The sequence below is a fragment of the Parasteatoda tepidariorum genome, chromosome 9, assembly GCF_982258835.1.
Source record: "Parasteatoda tepidariorum strain Cologne lab strain chromosome 9, Ptep-v5.0, whole genome shotgun sequence".
NCBI classification, from domain to species: Eukaryota; Metazoa; Arthropoda; class Arachnida; order Araneae; family Theridiidae; genus Parasteatoda; species Parasteatoda tepidariorum.
Genome location: NC_141763.1, coordinates 53,448,391 through 53,469,596, shown reverse-complemented (window position 1 = coordinate 53,469,596; position 21,206 = coordinate 53,448,391). Strand labels below are relative to the sequence as shown.

General features: G+C 27.7%; 1 protein-coding gene across 6 annotated transcripts in view; it reads left to right on the top strand.

Annotated features, from left to right (window-relative positions):
- The window catches only part of LOC107448055 (protein spitz), a 128,937-nt gene extending 122,160 nt beyond the window's left edge, over window positions 1-6,777 (top strand). For 5 of the 6 annotated variants that reach the window (XM_043040243.3, XM_087151826.1, XM_043040254.3 and 2 more), the window contains exons 4-7: window positions 484-545; window positions 2,533-2,632; window positions 4,096-4,186; window positions 5,502-6,777. In XM_043040243.3, the coding sequence (XP_042896177.2) occupies window positions 484-545; window positions 2,533-2,632; window positions 4,096-4,186; window positions 5,502-5,708 (460 nt within the window). In that variant the 3' untranslated portion in view covers window positions 5,709-6,777. Of the gene's footprint in view, window positions 1-483; window positions 550-2,532; window positions 2,633-4,095; window positions 4,187-5,501 lie in introns of all 6 variants that reach the window. The other variant, XM_043040250.3, reaches the window with a different exon arrangement.
- Window positions 6,778-21,206: the final 14,429 nt, after the last annotated feature.

The window sequence follows — 21,206 nt, the reverse complement described above, 5'->3', positions numbered from 1 at the left end:
ATGTAAATTTACTTAGAAGATTTTTCTAAATGCATTTCGTCAAGATTTTCATTAAAAAGTTTGATTTTTTTCGAGTGGCCTTCATAATTACTAATTATAATCTGCTTTCTGTGTAAAGAAATTTATGCTAAAATAGAGAACCAATTAAAACATTGTATAAATTAAAATTATTTGTTTTGCATTTTGTGGCTAGTTTTGTTCGTCAATTAATCTATTACTATTTAAATATTATTTTTAATCAGGTTTTATAAGAAATTACCTCTTCAAAATGTAACCTATGAAATGTGGGCAAAATCACGTTTTCGTTTACTATACACCTTTCACGTACACAAATTTAGGCAAAAGTATTTTAAGTTCATTGCTGCTGGTTTTTAAGAACTTTATTTATAGAGAAAAATATTACTTGATAACTTAAAAGATTCAGAATTATAAAATAATTGTAATAAATTGTTCTTAATGTGTCTTCTTTTTATTTACTTCTAGATGTGCGGATGGCTATATGGGTCAACGATGTGAGTTCAAAGATTTGGACGGTTCCTATCTCCGTAAGTACGCATCATTTGATGTTCTCTGAATGGTTTGTTGGTATAATGTACTTATAATTTTCTTTTCTAATTTAATTAGCAAAGGTCAAACAACTACATTGCATATCAGTGTCTCTGATTATTACTACGTTACATATCAGTGTCTCTGATTATTACTACATTGCATATCAGTGTCTCTGATTATTACTACATTGCATATCAGTGTCTCTGATTATTTCTAAATTGATTTTAGATATGTAATTATATCGGAAAGAAATTCTAAAACACAGAAGCTATATATTTTAAGATGTAGTACAATGTATTTGTTTTCCCAATGCTTTGATTGTTATATGAAAATCATGCATTAATTATGTAAAACGTGCATTATTCGTTATATGTATTAGAATTTACGAATAGAATTACAATAATTATGTAATGTAATAGACGTTATTGCAATAATAGCCCTCTGAGAGTAGATATAGGTCCTTTTTTTATTCTGAAACTTTTTATTTGATATAACTTAAACCGAATTCGAAATTGTATCCAAAATTGAATAGTTAAAAACTTTTGAGAGATATTTAGATTGATTCACTGACACAATTAACTAAGTATTCATTAAGATCCGTAATTAATTATAAGTTCAATTATTTAAGAAACTTTAAAAAAGACTTAGACTTTAAAAAACTTATATTTCAGTAACGTATAAAACATATTAAGTTAAATTATACATTGTAAACTTTTTGTTGGTATAATTTAATTAATATAAATTTATGCAAATACCTTGTAAATTATACCTTGTAAATTATTTAACTGAGATTTACTAAATTTTTAGTGAAAAAGTATCATAATTTTTATTTGTTCTGTAAAAAGTCTGAGGAACAAAATATAAATTATAAATTTACGAAATATAAATTTATGCAATAAACTGCGGTTAAATCTTTATTAAGCATAACATTTTGATGAAATTTACATTATGAACTGCACATTTAGAAAGCAATTTTAAAATTTACTCCTAAAAAAGTTGTATTAATTATATTTAATAATCAGAATTTTTTTTCTTTTTTGCAGTTCAAATTTTAATTCGAAGTTTTTCTTTTATCATTCCGTGAACATTTTAATAATTTTAAATTGATCACCTCGTTTGAAATTCAAATTTTCAATAAATAATGTTATTAACAATATCTTTTACATAATAATTTACACCAAATTTAATACGAAATTGATAAAATACAGTTGTGAAAGATAGAAACGCATAATGCTACATTTATCCTCTCTTCTTTGTCTCCTTAAAAAATAACTTAAATTAAAATTGTCTTTTAAAAATAAATAATAAATAATGCCTACTGCTGAGGATTTTAACTCCGGTTGCGCAAAACTTATGAAACTACCAATGGAATTCATGCTTTGTGATTTTTCTTTTTCTAATAATAATTGTTCAGAATTTTTTCAGTCTATTTTTTTCAGATATTTTTTGTATCAACTCTGTTTTGTAATCTTCGTTCAATCAAATTCCCTTGAGACTTTTACTTTTTGAAAAAAATCACGTTACATGAAATATCAATTAAATTTTACCTTTTTTTTGTTCTAATAACTATTACTTCGAAAAACAACAGAAAATTAAAACATGATTACTGAGGGCGGAAAAAAAACCGTCCGCTAGAAGCCAAAGATTCACAAGCAAAAAAGTGATACTAAAAATTAAATAAAACGACGCTCTAATAATAGACCAAGCGAACTACCTATATGCTTATTAGTACATTAAAGGTCATCGTTATTAGTAGAAAGTTTTGTTTGATTTATTTGCACTTAAAGTAAAATCAATTTTAAATATTGTCATATGCTTTTAATAAATTCTTTCATTTGGTCTGTATGATTTAATAAGCATAACTTGAAACGTCCGCTGAAGTTCCTTATATTACGTTTTTGATGAATTGTATATAAATAGATGTATTTTGTGTGTGTGTTTTTTCTACTTGTAACTTAATTTGTGTTTATTTTATGTTTACAGCCAGCAGAGAGAGAGAGATTCAAACGGCGGGAATCGCTGGTGGAGTGCTAATAATAGTCGCATTCATAGCTTTTATCTATCTCATTATTTATCTAATGAAGTACGTATTAAATGCTTTATTAATATTATTTTTACGCAAAGTTCGATCCTTTATTCTTTTATTACCTATGTAAAATACGCAGATTAATCAATTTTCGCCAAAAAATTTAAAGACAAAAATTATTAAACTATGGTTTGTAATATGGCTTTAAATTAAAATATTCAGTTAGGAAGATTTTATCTAAGCACTTGGAAACGTAAAAAAATTATGTACTTTACGTCTGTTATTTTTGGCTTGTAATGGCGACTGCAGAGAGCCAGTTTTAGTAATCATATGAGTAACGGTGATTGGCAAAAGAAACAATTCAAACAAATCTTTCCCCCAGCAAAAAAGTTGAATTTATTTTATTATGGTTCACGTAAGCAAGAATACAAATACTTATAGTTAGGGAGAATTTAATTAGAATGCATATTTAGTTAAACAGAAATAAATCTAAAAATATCGATTTATAATAGCAGTATATTTAATTAGCGGTAATATTTAACTACACTCGTCTAAGTTAAAGCGTTGTTTTAACTTATGAGAACGTAATATGGCAAAATTAAAAATGAACTTTTAATAATAGTTTGTGATTATGAATTGGTCAACTTGGAATTTAAAGTGGAAATACCAACTTTAATATCCCCCCCCCCCCCTCCGAAATCAATTGAAAACAATTATATTTAAATATCGTTCTATGAAAATCGTTGCCTCGAGCCTTTTCTTACTACACAATATCGATATTTTTATCACTTCCTCACATTAATTAATTATTTTTTGTAAATAAAAATTTTGTCTGTTTTCACAACGAAATAATAATTAGCGGAATTACTAAAGACAACCATTTATTGTATTAGCTCTAACTGAGTATATCCTTGTTCATGAATTCCTTGTTCAGTTTAATAATTAAGTATACATAATTAATTATTAAACTGAGTACATTAGTTGAGGTAATATATAAGTAGTTCATTCCTTAGCTATAAACAAAATCTGTCACCGTCAAAATGCAAATGCTCTCTTTTACTAATGCTGTATTTTCAAAAATATTCAAAGACCTAGTTTATAATAATAATTTTAAAGTATACACAAATTACCGCTAATTTTGTACTAAATTAAAGATATAATTCATAATTTAATTACATAATCTGGTAGATAGATTCAGTGGCGCTTATAAATAAATTATATTTAAAGAATCGAATTTATATATTCCATTTTACCAATAATAATTTTTTTTTTTTTTGATAAAAAGAAATGTATCTTAAAATATTTTGTTTGAAAAGGGATTTTCCAGTAAGGTATTACAGTTTTACATTACAATTTTCTAAAAGCCAAATTTTTACAATGCAATTTTTTATAGCTTTTTTTACTAAAATTATTTCTAGTCTAACACAGTAATTCAAATGCCCGATTATTTAGCTTTTTAAATGCATATCATGATTTTGGATTTTAGTTAATTTTATTTTTTATTTTTGTTATTTTCGCAGGAAATCGCGGCGGAAGTACAACGCATACTATCCGAAGAGCGTGGAGGAGGGGATCAGCCACTGCCTAGTGCAACAGCATACCCCATCCATGGTAATTCACTTTGAACTATTGCTTGTGTTTTTGATAATTTTTTTGTAGAAAATTGATTCATATTGTTCGCCTAGTAACTATTAGTAAAATTAAAATATTAGTTCTTAAAATATCAAGTCAAGTCTACTTAACCAGAGACTAATTTAACCCGTGGCTACCACTTCATAAGAAGATTCTTAATACCATTTTATCTTGTTAGATTTTTAACATCATTACAAGTTTTACCTCAAAATTATTGGTATTTAAATTAAAGATAAAATTAACTATTTCATGAGAATCAAATTGGGTATTTTTTAAGTAATTGTTTGGGATCTGGAATGTTTTTTAGTCTATTATAACTTATATTACAATTAAAATCTTTACAAAATCTCGAGATTTTTAAAGAGTTTACCGATATGGTACGATAAAGTAAAATTTTTAGATCATCGAGAACAGTATCATGAGAAGGAAAAGTTTTAGAAAACTTTTTTGCATGATATTTCATAAAATGATATATAAGGCTCTCAATCTGCTAAAACAATAGATTGATGTATTATTTTTTCAGTTTTCGGAGTAAAAAAATTGCTTGTATAAATTTAAATTAAAGAATATGTGAATTTATTTAGTTTTTCAATCTTTATTGTTCCGCTTATTCTATGCAGTGGTCTACAAAAAGTATCAAGCTTCTTGAATTTCAGAAGGTTGGAAGATCTGAAATTATTAGTCAAATTATTTATATGTGTCAATTTGCTGATCCATGAAAACTACCAAGAAATAAAAGGTTTTTGATACCATTGATAACTTAAAATAAGACCTTTCAAATAATGCTTTCAGGAGATCAATAATGGGCTCTTCCGAGCAATTCCGAAAAGTTTAATAATAGTTTTTAAACTACGTTACTATTAAATGCGCTTCTAGGGAAATTTAACGCTTTTATTGTAAGCTCACTGGACAAAAAATGATTCACCATTCGAGAAACCGTGAAAACCATCATTTTATGCGAGTTGCCCAGCGATGTTTTGGTCAAGTTTTATTAAGGGATTCTAACTGAAATAACCACTAGTATGAACATGCTTGTTTTATTTTATCATTTTTGGATGATGAAGCCTAGATAATGACTGAGCATTATATGATGGCGAAACAAAATTTTCTGGTTATGTGATTGATATCATATTTCTCAAGTTGAAAACAAATAATGCATATATAAAATTATAGAATGTGAAATTTTTTATTTTATTTTAGTTATTTCATTATTTAATATAATTTTTTTTAAGTATATTAGATCTATAAATGCATTAAAAATTATTTCGCTTACTTAGACGTTCTTAACTTTCAGATTCCTGATGTGAGAACGAAAACGAAACCGTTCCAGTCAGAATCATCAGAGAAGAGCTCCTCGCTATTGCAAGAGGCACTTCAAGTGGCCACCGTCAGCCAATCACCATACCTCGAACACTTTCAACTAAAGAAACAAGAACTTTATTTACCACAAGTTCACTTCTGTTCAAATAGGCAAGAACAATATCATCCACAGAGGCATTGATTAAATCTATTGATGCTATTTGTGCCCATTCTTGGACCATGCTTCTTTCCAACTAGCTTAAGCTGCTTGAATTTATCAGTTTAACAATAACGCTATTATGCATTAGAGAGTGAATTTATTTATTTTGATTGTTGTTACTTACGGAATAGTATCTATGATACGAAAATGTGACTGAAATTAAATTTTAAAATTCGCGTTTATATATATATATGTGTGTGTGTGTATCATATATATACAAAAATTATTACACACGCATTATTCCTATTCCATATCTCGGTGAATAAAAATTTATTTATTACTAAGAAATGATTTGTAAAAAATTATCATTTATCTAAAATTTGAATGTTTGAAATAAATTAACATTCATAGTTTAAATAATACTTTGCCAAAAGTAAAAGGTTTTAGTGTTATATTTTAATAGCGTTCAAACGATTTTCAAGCAGTTTTTTGTTGGGAGGAGAAAATCCAAGATAGTGATTATTGTCTAAGTCAAGTAAAAAAAAAACAATAGGATTAAAAAACTTTGTAAAAAATATTTAATAGTGAGTTCTGGTGGCTAGTCCTCGCTGCGGGCAGCACGGCCCTCCGACCAGTTGTTCCTTTGATGTTGTATTTTTTTTTTTTTTCGAAAGACTAAAAATCTGGATTTCAGCCATATGCGTCACACAAAGATATGAACTTTTACTGCTGAAGGAAATGACAGTACAGAAAATATTTTTGTGATGGACCTAATTTACAGTGACGCCATCTATTGGCTGGAGTGAACACTACAGGGTAGAGCCAAAGTCTTATACTGAAATGGACAGTGAATTTATATTTGTTGACATTATTTTTCTAATTGCTTATTTTTTCACATCAAGTGCAAGTGACTAACGTTTTACGTGTGTGTGAATGTGTGAGAGCTTGAAATGCATAAAGCACTGACAAAGATAATACGTGAATGAATCCTGTATACATTCCAGTCTTTTGTAAAATAGTTTGAAGATTTTAATATAATTTATCCGTTACTTTGTGAAATAGTTTCTATATCTTCTGTAATGGATTATATTAAAGCACTTACTTAAGTAAATGTTGTACGACTCAATTATTTGTGATAATTGTTTGCTTAAAATCTATCAATTAAGAAAATTGTATTTAAAATATACAAATATAAAAATTTCTCTTCGAGTTAAAAAAAAAAGAGGTAAAATTATGCATTGATATCTATTATGCGTCTAGGTTTCGAAATATATTTAAAGTAGTAATTAATAAAGAAAAACTAACCGCTAGTATGGTTAATGATATGAAACTTCCTGATAACATGAGCTTAATTAGGTTTTCAATCAGTTAAAAATTAGTTTTATTTAAAATAATATTTCAATAAAAATAGTTTTATATTATGTTTAAAACAGTTAATAAAGAAATGTTTCATAATATAATATCTTATAATCATGAATAATTGTAGTTGTAAATATTACAATTGCAAATGCTTGATTATTTGCAATAATTACTAGTATTCAGTGATTGGGTACAAATAATGATTTGTAGTTTGAATTAAAGTAATTGATTACAGTGATCAATTAATTGATCTATAATTTTTTGCTTGTAATTTCCTATTACATTATTTTACAACACCTGGTCTTTAATTAATTAAAATTTTAATAGCATGCATGTTATTAATAAATGTTACTTCGTACCAGGAGATTTTTTTTCCTAAAATATAATTTTGAGAAGCATGTTGGTTGAACAAATATTCCACAATGTTTAATCATGTAATTTACTATTACGTTAGCTCAGAACACATTACACTTTAACTCCTAGAAGAGCTGTAGTTTTCAATGCTAACCACAAAGTAAACAAAAAAATGTAAGAATTCAATTAAATAAATTGTTCTACTAGAGCTAAACTAAAATAACTTCAGCAATTTTAGTGTTTTATTTTTTTTTTTAAATTCTTATCCTCAAAGAGTTATGAATTTTTTGATTAAAAATATTGTTTATACTATCTTTTCCATCCGTGTTTGTATGAATTTTATAAAATTGAAGATAGGGTTACAGTGAAAATACTAGGATATAATGGAGAGAAAAAATCTAAAATTGATGATTATTTGTAAACATTTTACAGGTAAAATACATTTTTTACGTCTCGTTTTTGAGTCATTACTTTGCTTCGGTTGCTTAATTAGAAAATTTAAAACATCAGAGAAAGTAAGCATTAATTAACAATGCATTTTTATAAATTAATTTAGTTTTTAATCACTATAAATTTCTAATTTTGATAATTTATTTTTTTTACTCTAAACTTATATGTAATTTAACTAGAATTTGCATCGAAAAAAACTTTTTAAAGAATTAATTTAGATTTTGAACTACAAGGCTTGACAAAAACACAATATTTTATAACGAATTATGACATGATTTATTAAAATTTACGAAGTTAAAAAAGGTGAATTTTTTTTTTATCTCCAAATGGCAATAGTTTATAATTGAGAATCCCCTTATATTTGGTGATTTGAAAATAAACCAATTTACCTAGAATTATATATGAAATTAACCTAGAACCAATAAAGTAACGATAAATAAAAACTATGGTAACCCGAAGGTAACATCATTAAAACAAATAATATCATTGCAACCAGAAATGCGGTTTCAACAACACTGAACAAAAATTATCACTAAACCACGGAGCCCTCTGTTCTAAATTTATAAACTAACCTCTGGTTAAAGAAAAGCCATTTTACTGCATTTAATTTAATCGAAATTTGCATGATTATCTAGAAAATAAAATTATGCAGCTTAAAATAATCGAGTATTGTTACGAACTAAATGCTAAACTACGATACAATTAATTTTACTCACATTTATTAAAATTTTTTAGAGAATACTCCACTATGTTTAGGGAAAACTTCGTTGAAGAATTCAGCGTTGCTGGAAAATTATATCAAATTACTCTTCTGCAACTCAGCAAGAGTTTAACAGTTTTCTCTTGATTTTTCCCCATTACAAAGAACTTGTCTTAGAAGAAATTTTTCCCAAACACTGTCGGGTATTTCTTTGTCAGTAAGTATGTTTGTTACAATTGTTAACAGCAATGCCACATATAAAAAGAACTGCTTTGCTTGAGAGCAACGAAAGAAAGAGAGTTAGTAGCTACAAAACTAATTATAACAAAATTTTCGAAACCATTTCACAATATTAAGATTCATAAGTAATGATTTTTTTTTTACTCATTTATACCTGTCAAACAAATGAGTCTATAAGTAAGTAATAGTAAAAAACAAAAAAGGTATTAAAGAAAACTGGAGACAAATTGCAATAGAATTAAATGTTTTAAAAGATTAGAATGTATAAAAACAATTTTTTAAAAAAAACTGTAACTTTAAATTTTTTAAAAACTTTAAAGTCCTTACATAAAGTAAGACTGTTTATTGTACCATAAAGACTTGCTTATTGTACAAAAAATGTGTCTTCCAAATGTATATATTAATTTGCTTTTTTTTCCTTTTATATTCAAGTTTGCAAGAAAATATTACCTTGAAAAATCATGAATTTTTTTTAAAATGGTCCATGCATATGATTAAAGAATATTTACAATTTCATAACTCAACCAAAATGTTTGTATCAGAATTTTATAGCAATATCTTTGCTATGTAAGGCTTTGTTTGGTAAATTTTCCAGTTGTGTCGGTAATATAGTGAATAAGATTTACTAAGTTTAATTCTGCTCTGGAAAATAAAAGTAGCAATAATTATTGAAGATTTTTATTTACATAAATTTTCTTAAAATATAGAGAACTAAGTGAATAAAAACGTATTAAATCAATGCAGAGTCAAATCAAAAGCATCAGAGGATTGATTTTACTAAATACTAAAATGGCCATGTCGCAGTGTGATATTAATGAAACATGTTTATGATTTTTTTCTTGCCTTATAATGTTAAATTATATTGAAGAAAAAAGTAAATTCTTATAATAATTTTGTTAGTACTTTATCTTCACGTTAAATTTCGTAGCTGGAAAAAATCCCATTACCTGGTTTTAATTACCTTGAATCTTTTGTTAACACAGCAGCGACATTATCTTTAAAATCCTAATTTCATCGGCGAACAAAACGCTTTTTGGACTTCACACTTTATTGACATCTCACTTTTTTTTTCCAGAAAAACAAAATACACTCATAAGGTAGTCCTAATGTATGTTTCAGAAACCTGATCTCTAACTGAGAGGAAAAAGAAAGAAGAAAAACGGAGAACACAAAATAGCAGTTCTGGAGGAAAAAAAATTTTCAGAAATATTCTTCGTGGTGTCAAAATTAGCCATTGATAAAGACGTTTTAACTCGGATATATTTATAGAATAATTAAAGAGCCCGATATCATCAAGAGCATTAAATGAGTAATGAAGTGGCATGCTCATATATTAGAATGAATGAGAAAGATCCAGTAAAAAAAAAAAAAAATGCATCAAAGCCATCACTAGTCGAAAAAGGTTGGTCAAAAACAACAATGGCTCGATTCTGTGGAATCAGATTTTAAAGTGAATGAGATAAAGGATTTGCACTCCAGGTTCAAAAATAGGTTGCTCTGGAGGAATCTTCAGCAAGAGGCCTTGGCCCACCCTGAATTGTCATGCCAATTATGATGATGAAATGGTCTCATTTGCTTTGCTCACATAACACTCCACAGAATTTTTTTCATTTCATTATTAGTATAGAGTAACATGAATTGAAGAATGTAAATAAAAATGATGGATTTTAGAGTAAATATCGGAAATGTTGAAAAAAATTGGTGATAAGCCTAGCTTATATGGGTCGTCTTTATCAAATAAATGTTGAGCAGTGATCATGAATGTTAAACCGTGATTGCTCAGGGGATAAGGGGTTCGCTTTCCAATGAGGTGAACCAGGTTCGAATCACAGCGATGGCTGGTTGATACGAATTCCGCACCCGACTCGCCCCGACCACAGTACTGACGTAAAATATCCACATTGGTAGACAAATCACTGGTTAGAGTGCCCTTACCGTCAGCTAAACGTGGGAAGTTTTCGTGGTACCCCCCCCCCTCCTCCTCATGTAACACAAATACGGGTTTGTTCCATCAAAAAAGCTAATTTCTCCCAATACTTGAACCAAGAGATCGCTTGTTTTCTGGATTGGGCTCAAAATTACAAGGTTACGGAGTTGAACATTGGTAGTCGCTAACCCAAAAATTGGGTCAACTGTTTAGCGACGGTTATAAAATAATTATTACCAATAAAATGGTATGCGTTCATTGTTGATTAAATATAAGGCGTCTATCATAGTAATTTCAAATGGGGAATTTACTCTTCTATCGCCATTTTTATAATGTATTTCAATAAATTTAAGATGCATATGTTTTGGTTTATTGAAAATATAAAACGTGTTTATTGGTAAAGGCGGCATATTTTTTCTGTGATTCCAAATTTTCAGAAGTACTGGGGGTATTCAATTTGGAACCACGCTAACTGTGTGACCAGAAAATCGCAGTTATGTTTACGGCTGCAAGCTTAGTATGTTTTATTTTGTATTTGTCCTCTTTATTAAATTCCCATTTTACTTTTTATAGTTGTTTTATATTTATTGAATTTTCCTTTGGAGAGAAACGAAACAAGCCAAAGGTCTTTTTTGCCTTTTCCGTAAGATCTAATTTTACTTATTAGCTCCCTCATGATATTAATAGCTTATAATAAAAAAAAATTAGTCAAATATAATGGAAGATAATTAATATTTTAATTTGCCTGAGTGATAAATGAAAAACAAAGTGAAACTTCAAATTGAAACTCTTCCCAATGTGAATTGCAATAGTGCATCAAAACTCCGCGTGTTGTTATGTTTTATAATAACAATCTCTTAACTTCCTCAGTAGAATTATACCAATTTTCAATATACTTATAATTTAAAATTACAATTAAATATCTAATATTTTCCTTATCCTCCCAAAATTAAAACTCAATTGGTAGACAGCATTTCATACAGCTTCATGAATCAATTATATGCACACAATCCACCAAAAAAATAATCAATTCCATCTGTCTCACAATTGATCTAACCAACTACAGTTCCTCTTTTGTCGTCCCTTAGTCTGCATAACTTGCTTCTGCCTTTCTTTGTAAGTTTCAAACACTTGACGGATGTATTTCAGACATTAAAATATTTTGGCCCATTTGAAATCCAAGAAAGCAGGATATGCAACGCTTCAAGTATTTTTGCGCATAAAATATGTTTGCACAGTGAAGATTAACTATACTCTTTCTATAATTTTTCCATTAGAAAGTAAAATGGCAATGATAAAATAGTTACTATGTTTCTTTGTAGTAGTGAAACTTTGTTACAATTCAAACTCTTTGAGGTTACAGAAACTTCAATGAATATAAGTTGTTAAAGATATTATCCATCAGTTTTTCTTCGTTCGGTAATGTGACATTTAAATTAAGATGAAATTTTCTTTAAAATGGATTTTTTAAAGGAAATGTACATGATTATATAATTTCATGTATCGTGGTGTATACAAATACTTTGTTTAACAAAGATAAATGTTAATAGCAATAATAGATAAATGTTTCTGCAAACTATAATACTTTGCGAAAAAATTACTTATCACTAAATGCTAACACAGATAATTTGATAAATAATTAGTTAGTTAACGAACTAACTAACTATTGATCAGAAATAATTGATTAATGCAAAATTACTCCTGTAAGAATAAATTTATATTTTTAGTCATGAACCCTGAGTAAAACTGATAAAAGGAGACTTTAAATCGTATATTTTAATTTTAAAAGGCTTTGGGCAATATAGTGTTTCCAGATAAATTACTTTGCATGGTTACTAAATGGGTATATTACACGTTTCTGGAGTTTCCACTGAAAAACGTACTGATATATATTTTTGCCTACATGGAAATCACGGTGTATATTGCTCAAGCACAGCTCTCCTGACCAGTTTGAAACCCTTCATATCTTCCTTCCTATCTTTTTTTTTTATTAAAAATTAAAAAAATATATATTTCTTTAGTTTATTTTTTGGGACTACCAGCACCTACTAAGTTGTGGGTTGTAAATAGTGAATCACGCCAAGACCTTGAATATCTATAACAGATTTATTTTACAATTTGCTACAATGTTATGTGGGCTGCAACAGGATTTTTTTTTTTTTTTTAAATTAGAAGTGAGAAATTTTTATAAAAACGACATTTTCAAATAGATCGTAAGTTTCTCAAGATAGCAGAATATGCTATCAAACGAGTAATTCAATTTTGTTTGAGCATAGGCTGATGCTTCTCCACGTTCATTTCATTCTTAAAATGCATACAAATTTTTTTACACATATATATAAAATTTCGTATTACATTCATAAACTGCATTTTTTCTTTCTTTAAAATTTGAGCAGGTGGACTTTAGTGTTCTTTCCTTACTTAAGGTGGACTTAAGTGTTCTTTATATAGTATATTTTGCAGCTGTAGACATTCTCCGATGTATATCAATTGCCTGGTATAAGTCCGAAATCTTTGTTTAAAAGAAGAAGAGAAAAAAAGATTTTTTTTTTTTCATGTTTGATAAAGTTTTGGGGATAATTTTTATCTTTTGTGAAAACTTTGAGATTTTTTACAAATATGTAACCGAACATTCGCACACACAAGCATATTTGGTGTGTAACTACTCCAACTGGGAAAAGTTGACATTCACTAGTTCTGGTTCAAATAGCACCATTTTAACACAAAAATTACTTTTTAAGGAGAAAATAGTTATTTTTCAAATAGTTGTAAAATTTCCAAATCATGATAAGTCATCTTCTTCACTTATGGTTATAAATTTCTGTGTATAAGATTGTGCACCCAGATGTAAATCTGAGTAACATAACATGAAACAAATAAAATGCTGAGTAATATAACAGGTCAAAATCTAAACATTTTTAAAAGTTTAATCTAAATTAAGAAATCGCGAAATTTCAAAAGTATCAGGCACCAAAATTGATTAATTGTTATAAAGAAAAACATAAATTGGGCTCAAATCTAGTAATGAAAAGAAGCATTAATTTATTTCCCCCCAGACCAAAGCGAATGCAATTGCAGTAGTCTACTAGATGTATAAATGCTTTCTTTTGCATGTTAACCTTTTAAAAGAGATTACGGTAACAATAAATTCGTATCAACAAGATGCTGTCAGTCCCGGTAGGTGGCAAGTTGAAGAGTACTAGTGAAAGCGTAATTAGTTGTGCGGGCGTCGCGCAAGACTGAAGACTGATGTTGGGCAAACGATTGCGTGCGCTGGTCAATGAACCTACACGTGGACCCACGCTTCGTTGAAAATCGGTACATTAATGTCCGCGATAGACACTGATAGGGGACCGGACAGGTCCAAGGTCAGCAGCGACATCAGAAAGAGGGTCACTGAAAACTTATGGAAAAATATAATCCTCCTCTAGAATCTTGCAAACCACAATTTAATGCAATTGAAATTTAACATTTTTCTTACAAGTATGAATACAGAATTTTCAATACTTTATCAAGAAATGACAATAACTCTTTGAAAAATCAATTCATCATTTAACCACAATAATGGCAATTAGACCCATAATACTGTTAAATTTGCTATTCTTTCTAAGACTACACTTTTAAATTTACAACACCCATATCCCATATATTATACCATAATATTAATACTTTGAATTTTGAGCCATAAAGTAGTAAAATTTGAAGCAACCTTAATAAGGTGCTAAATTGAACCATGTTTCCGTTCAAGTTAAACCATAGTATTATCAAGTTTAAGAAATACTATAAGATGTTTTAACTTAGCACGACTGTAGCAAATTTGAACGTTGCATTTTTCAATATGATCCAAAATTGTATTATAAAAATATTTAACTGTGTAGGTGATCTCATTTTTTAACGAGCCGTTTACTACACAAATCAGTTAACTTTACAAATCGATTTTAATTATCTTGAATTTAAGAATCTCTACACTTAGTTCAGGCGTAGTTTTTTTATGTCTTTGATAAATCTTCCAATTAATAAAAAGTAACACTTTTAAGTGGCACATTTTTTTTATTAAAAGCTTTTGTTACGAAGGCAATATTTTTACAAAAATGTGCATTCTTTCATTACATTTACCCCTTTCTTATTTTATGGAGTTAATCCATATGTTCAGTAAATAGCTCAAATGATTTTACTATATCTGTTGTCGTATGTGTCAGCGCGCAATGGAGTTAAAATTCGCCTGTATGTAACAAAACAAAAATAGCAGCAAAATATATCAATTTTGAGCTGAATTTATGAAGAGGCATTCTTGTCTATTTTTATTATCGACCATTTCACACTGGCATTCAGAGACAAAGTTTACTAATTATTCAAAGAAATACCAGTGTGATAGCTAAAATCATAAAATGAGAACTTTTCGTTTGGATCATATACATTTTACCATTCAATGCTTATTATATTTTAAATTCCGAAGTGAAGTTTCATAGCTTATAGCTGTATATAATTATTTTTCAAAAGTGTTTGGTTGACACTACGTAAAAATATCAAAAAAGTTTTCGAAATGACCCTTGTAAAGACTGTATTTTCTTTACTTTATGTATCGTACAGAATACTAGCTGTACAAATGCATGCACGTAATAAAAAATTGTAACTCTTTTTAAATTATGTAATAGTTATAACGATAATCTAAGTTTACTTACTTAATAAACATTTTTGAACAAGATTAATTAATATTTTCTTAATGAACGTAATTAGTGACATGATTAATGAACAAGATTAATTAATGTTTCAAACAATTTAAGGACAAAAGGACTAATTTCATAATGAAATTGAGATTAGCAATATCAGCAGAATCACAACACATCAATAAGCTTTTATACAGATAACGAATTGAATGCTTTTATTGCGGATAAGCATAATTATAATTAAGACTCACAATACTGAATCATGTATGTATATGTTACCGTCACTGTTTGAACTCCATTCTATATAACTCCTAACATCCTGACCAGCGAAGTATAAAAATGATTAATATTCCACACATTACGTAAGTATTCTATAGAATGACTAATGAAAACCCAACTCCAACAGGCATTCTATACATTGTCAAGGCGAAATGTACAGTTGGGTACTTGCACTTCGAGAAGATCACAGCACACGTGACCTATAACCTCAGCGCCAGCTGATCCTTTATATGCAAAATGGCTTGTTAAAGTTGAGGTAAGTTTCTCCACATAGGTTAGGATGTTAATTAACGTGAAATTAATTAAATACAGCACCATATCGCACATAGGTATGAAAAACATGTATAAAAAATGGTAATAATCAAAAGAAGAAAAAAATTTTAAGACATCATTTATACATACCTGCATCATACTGGAATAAGTAAGTTGCATCAATCGGTTATTAAAAACTTTGGAAAAAATTCATCTTTGATCAGATACTTTTTTAAACTCTTGTTGCATTTAATATTCACAAAAGTTTTAAGATCACAGGATTTGGTTTCTAACAAATTTCATGAAACAGAAAAATTGCGAAAATCATTTTCATTATACAGCTGACAAGAAGATGGCTTGCAAATTTTACAAAATTATGCCATTAAAAAAGTTTCACGTAAGCAAATCAAGTTCTGAATTCTCAGAGCACACAGTTATTTTATTTTAAAAACGAGTATTTTACTCTCAACCATTAACAGATAGGTAGAACAATAATAACATATGTAGAGAATTCATGCATCAATGGAACATTCAAATCAAAAAATAAATCAGACGATATTTAAGAAAAAGATTATTAATTAATTATTATTGTGTAGCAAACTATTTTTTTGACAGCCATTGGAGTGAAAACGATATTTCAAAATTTATTTTTGACCAAAATCACCTTTTTTTATTCATAAAAAAATATCAAGCTCTTCTTTTTTAGACTATATATATTATAAATGGCGAATATAATTTTAAACTCATCAGTCAGTAATATTAATAATTGTTAACAGAGAGTTGATTATGCATTTAGACGACGAACTCTCATTAATGAACACTATAAAGAGAATAAGCTGTTTTATGCAAATATTTTCTTCTTATAGTAGTTAATAAAAAAGTTGTAGTCTTTTCCCTATGGATAGTCAGAGGTGTATGTTCAATTTTCAAATGATGTATTTGCTAAAATAAGAATGCATCGAATTTTAATCAAAGTTAGCACTCATTTTTAGTTTTTAAGCATAAATTAAAAAGAATTTTTTTTTTTTGGCTGTATGAATATTTTTTTGAATAAATATAGTTTTTCAGAATAACTGCAGCCCTATAGATCAAAATTATTTCATTTTGCATTTTCAAGCATGATATCATGTTCTTTGCATCATTTTCTTGACTGACTAAACGTTGAAAAATTTAAAGGAAAATATTAATACCTTTTAAATTAATTAAATAAACAAGAAAAAGTTTACTTCCTTGATGTATTTATAGGAAGGCCTTCGAATTTGCTCAGGGTCTCAAATACAGTATAAAGAACAGTTTGATGTTTTTAAATAAATAACAATTATTAAACCCAAGCTTTTGTTAATTACATTTCTTGAAGGATATTATACTTTTTAAGCATTTACGTATCCTTTTAATTCAATTTTATCCTTAGAATAGGAATTTTATTCACACACAATTTGTTTAAAAAATTCCTGGATGAATACGCACCCTAGGTCCCAGGATTAGCAAATCAATCCCCGCCTTAAATACATAGGAGTCTCTTTCTAAAAATTACAAAACAAAAATTAGTGAACATCTCTTAATTATAAAATCTAAAAAATAACTAAGAACCCTTTGTTATCTAGAACTGCCTTTACTAGCTTATCCTTACTAGTGTTAGGTGATACCATATTTTAATATCGCAATATATTGACAAAAAGCATCGATATTTTATTAACTAATTTACATAATTCTTTCATTCAGGAATATTTTTTTTACTCAAATGAAATTCATCCACACTCACGCATTCCAAAATTATCGCTATCTATTTTAGTGGCGATATGATTGTATTCGAGATTTATAGTTATCGATAAAGATAGGGGCATTTTCATATTAGATCATTATTGTTATCAATATTGGGAAATTAACGTATTCGATATTTTATCAGTGTCGACAATGATCGCGAAATTACCGATATCGATAGTCATATACACATTATTCATAGTACAGCAGACTTCATTTTAAAACATTCTTATTAGGATGTTTAAAAAATATAGATATTTTCTGATATATAGACCTGCTCGTATTGTTACATTGCATATATTATCTAGCATAAATAGGGTGTCCCCTAAATTTTGGTAGAAATTTTTAACCGAAAGTAGGATACTTAAAAAGGATAAAGATTTGAACAGCAGCTCATGACAGGAAATGTCATCGCACGCTGCTACTAGCACTTCCCTGTTATGAATTGGTTCTTTGAACAAGTACTTTTTAATTATCTAAATTATCTTAAATTTTATTTTTTTCTAATAATTATTGTCGAAAACCGCGTAATCGAGTAGGTTCAGAATCAGCTATTTTATTGTAATTTAATTATTTGGCTAATGACCTCACAAGATCAATAAATCATTAAATTGCGATAAAGCAGCTATTTCTAAGGTTATATTAATTCAATTTTTGGCAATAATTATTAGAAAACATAAAATGAAGATGAAATTAAAATATTTTAGATAAATAAAAGCAGTGGTTCAAAGACACACGAACAATATGTTTAAAAAAAATTTACCATTATGTATAGAACATCCTTTATATATTATATGGAAGGATGAAAATAATTTTAAAGAGTTAGTTTGAAAATGGAAATTTAACAAACCAGCATTAAAATATTTAAAGAACTCGACATTTAGACATATGAGAGAATACATTAACAGTCAATGAACAATTTTTATTTCTACAGCAAAGTTACAACAGTATTAACACTTGTGCAGAAGGTTAAACTCATTATATCTTAACAAGAAAAAATGCCATGAATTTTTCACAAAAGCCAGACATTTTACATAATTTAACAGCCATTTTGCAAGATTTTTTTATAAGCCTGTAAATGACACAGATTTTATAGGATTAATACAATTAAAGCAACTTACAAAGAGATCAACTCTTGCTTGTAAAGAATAACATTCAGTGTTAGTTACTGAAATATTTTATTTAATAAGGTGAGATAAGCTTATTACAAGTAAAAGGATTCAATAAAAAAGGGACTAATCCATAAACCTTGTCGAGATATATTTTAAGTGAATCGGATTTATTAAGTTAATAGGACAATTAAAAAAAAGATCGCATGTAAAAGGAGTAAAACAATTTAATAAAAAGAGGCATTTAACAACACAATTCTATACGAAGACGTTTTTACACATGAAACTTAAAACAAGTAATAATACAAAATACAAATAATACTTAATACAAAAGAGAAAAACTACTAGTATATACAAAACTTTAAGAAACAAAATAATATTATCGAATTTAAAAAAGATATCAAAAATGTTTTTATTATAATTTATAGTGATTTAAATGTTCTAGAAAACACAAGTATTATAAAGATATTTCCTTAAAATTAATTAAAAATCAATAATGTCTTCTAAAGGTGAAAATTATACATTGAAACTTAAAAAGTTTTATTGCCATCATATTTCAGAATAAAATTATCACAGTATAATAATATTGATGAAAATGATTGACTAGAAAAAAATATTTACCGATTAGTTAATATGAGACATTACTATTTAGCGTAGAATTTCATAATTAAAGCTGGCAAATTACATGTCAGTGAAAGCTTCACTGCCCATAGATAAAGAATTGATAACCATAAACTATAAAAACCATAAAAAATTCAATTGAATCTTAATATTAATTATTATTAAAATGAAAGCAACTGAAAAAGCATAACTTATCTCAGGGGCAGGAAATATAGAATACATTTCCGTGGGGTTAAAAAATTATTAGATTAGAGTTTCGATTTCCAACCTTCAATGCAAAATACAAAGTTTGAATTAAATAAAAACATAATTATAAGCAAGATGCAAGATGAATTGAAAGATAACTTTTATAACAATACAGTTAATAAAAAACAAATGTTCAATCAATTTGCAATTGTCTTTTTTAATCAAAGAAGTTGATTTTTTTTTCACCATAGATCATCTATTTCATCATAGGTACACATTAAAAATTTTGAATCAAATAACTTAACAGTCGTTTAATAGTCTATAGAAATCAACCAGTTTTGCGTAGTCAAGATGTTACTGTAAGACTTTAAAATCTTTAAGATTGCAATCGTAAAATTTCTTTATTTTTCTATATTTCGATAAAATTATTCAAGTAGTTTTTTTTTCAAGTTAAAACAATTTACTTGCAGAGATGCCAACTTGCTCCGGACAGCTAATATATATTTTATAGTGGTAGTTTATCAATTGTGATTCTTGGTTTAATAAATTCAATTTAGTTCATTTTTATCCATCACTATTTCTAAACAATTCGTAGGCTTATATAATTCACCACTTTATAGTACGCATGTCATGCTATACCTTTTAAAAAGCAAGAAAAATAATAAAATATTTGCAAAATTTACGTTACAGTTATTTACCGTTTTTTTAATTATTCTTGCCTGTCCGGAGCAGTTGGCATCTCTGTACTTGAAATGGAAATATATATTTTGTTTTAATTTGTAGTCAATGATTTTTCTTTACAGAATATCACTGATTCAAGTTTCGTTACATGTTCTTAAAAATTTTACTACTTTTTATTTAAAAACGATAGACGTTTTATTTGTCATAAAACAATCTTTACGTGGGTCATTCTCACAAAAACAGTCATTTTCATGTCCCCAGTATATTTTATGTTTGTTTTACAGCTTACGAAAAAGAAAAATTCAGGGAAAGTGTCCTTCAGAATGCAAGCTAACAAAAGAATAAAAATAAAATTATCAATTTTTATTTTTTATTTATTTTAGGTAATTAAAATATACCAATATGTCATTCCCTCACTTGTCCCCACTGCTGATTTAAAAAAAGAAAAAAATTGCTTCTGAAATAAAAAATTTTTTTTTACAAATTCGTGTTTTTTATTTCAGAATACTGAAATATAGAATTCAGAAAATCAATTTTAAATTTAATTTCTGATAAAAATATTAACACAGCACTATTTTAAACTTTGTCCCCAGTGTTTCACGTCATTCCCTCACAACAATGTTCTTATCACCTGCAATCTTCTTAGAATAAAAATATTTTAATAAAAACTTCAGAAGTTAACAACTGGCGTCATAGAACAAAATTGCAGTATGTCTCCATCTTCAACTTAAAGAAGCTTTGCTGTGGGATAAATTTGAATGAATCAAACCAGGTAACATTTTTTACATTTGTCATTCCCTCATGTCATTTTTTAGAGTAAAATAAAATACAACTTCATCGAGAAAGTAGATAATTATATGTTGCCTTCTTGTATGAATATAATTGTATGCGATTGAGTTCAGAAATTAATTAGGCCTAACTGTCATTTTTAAATTTTATTGAATTCGTCATTCC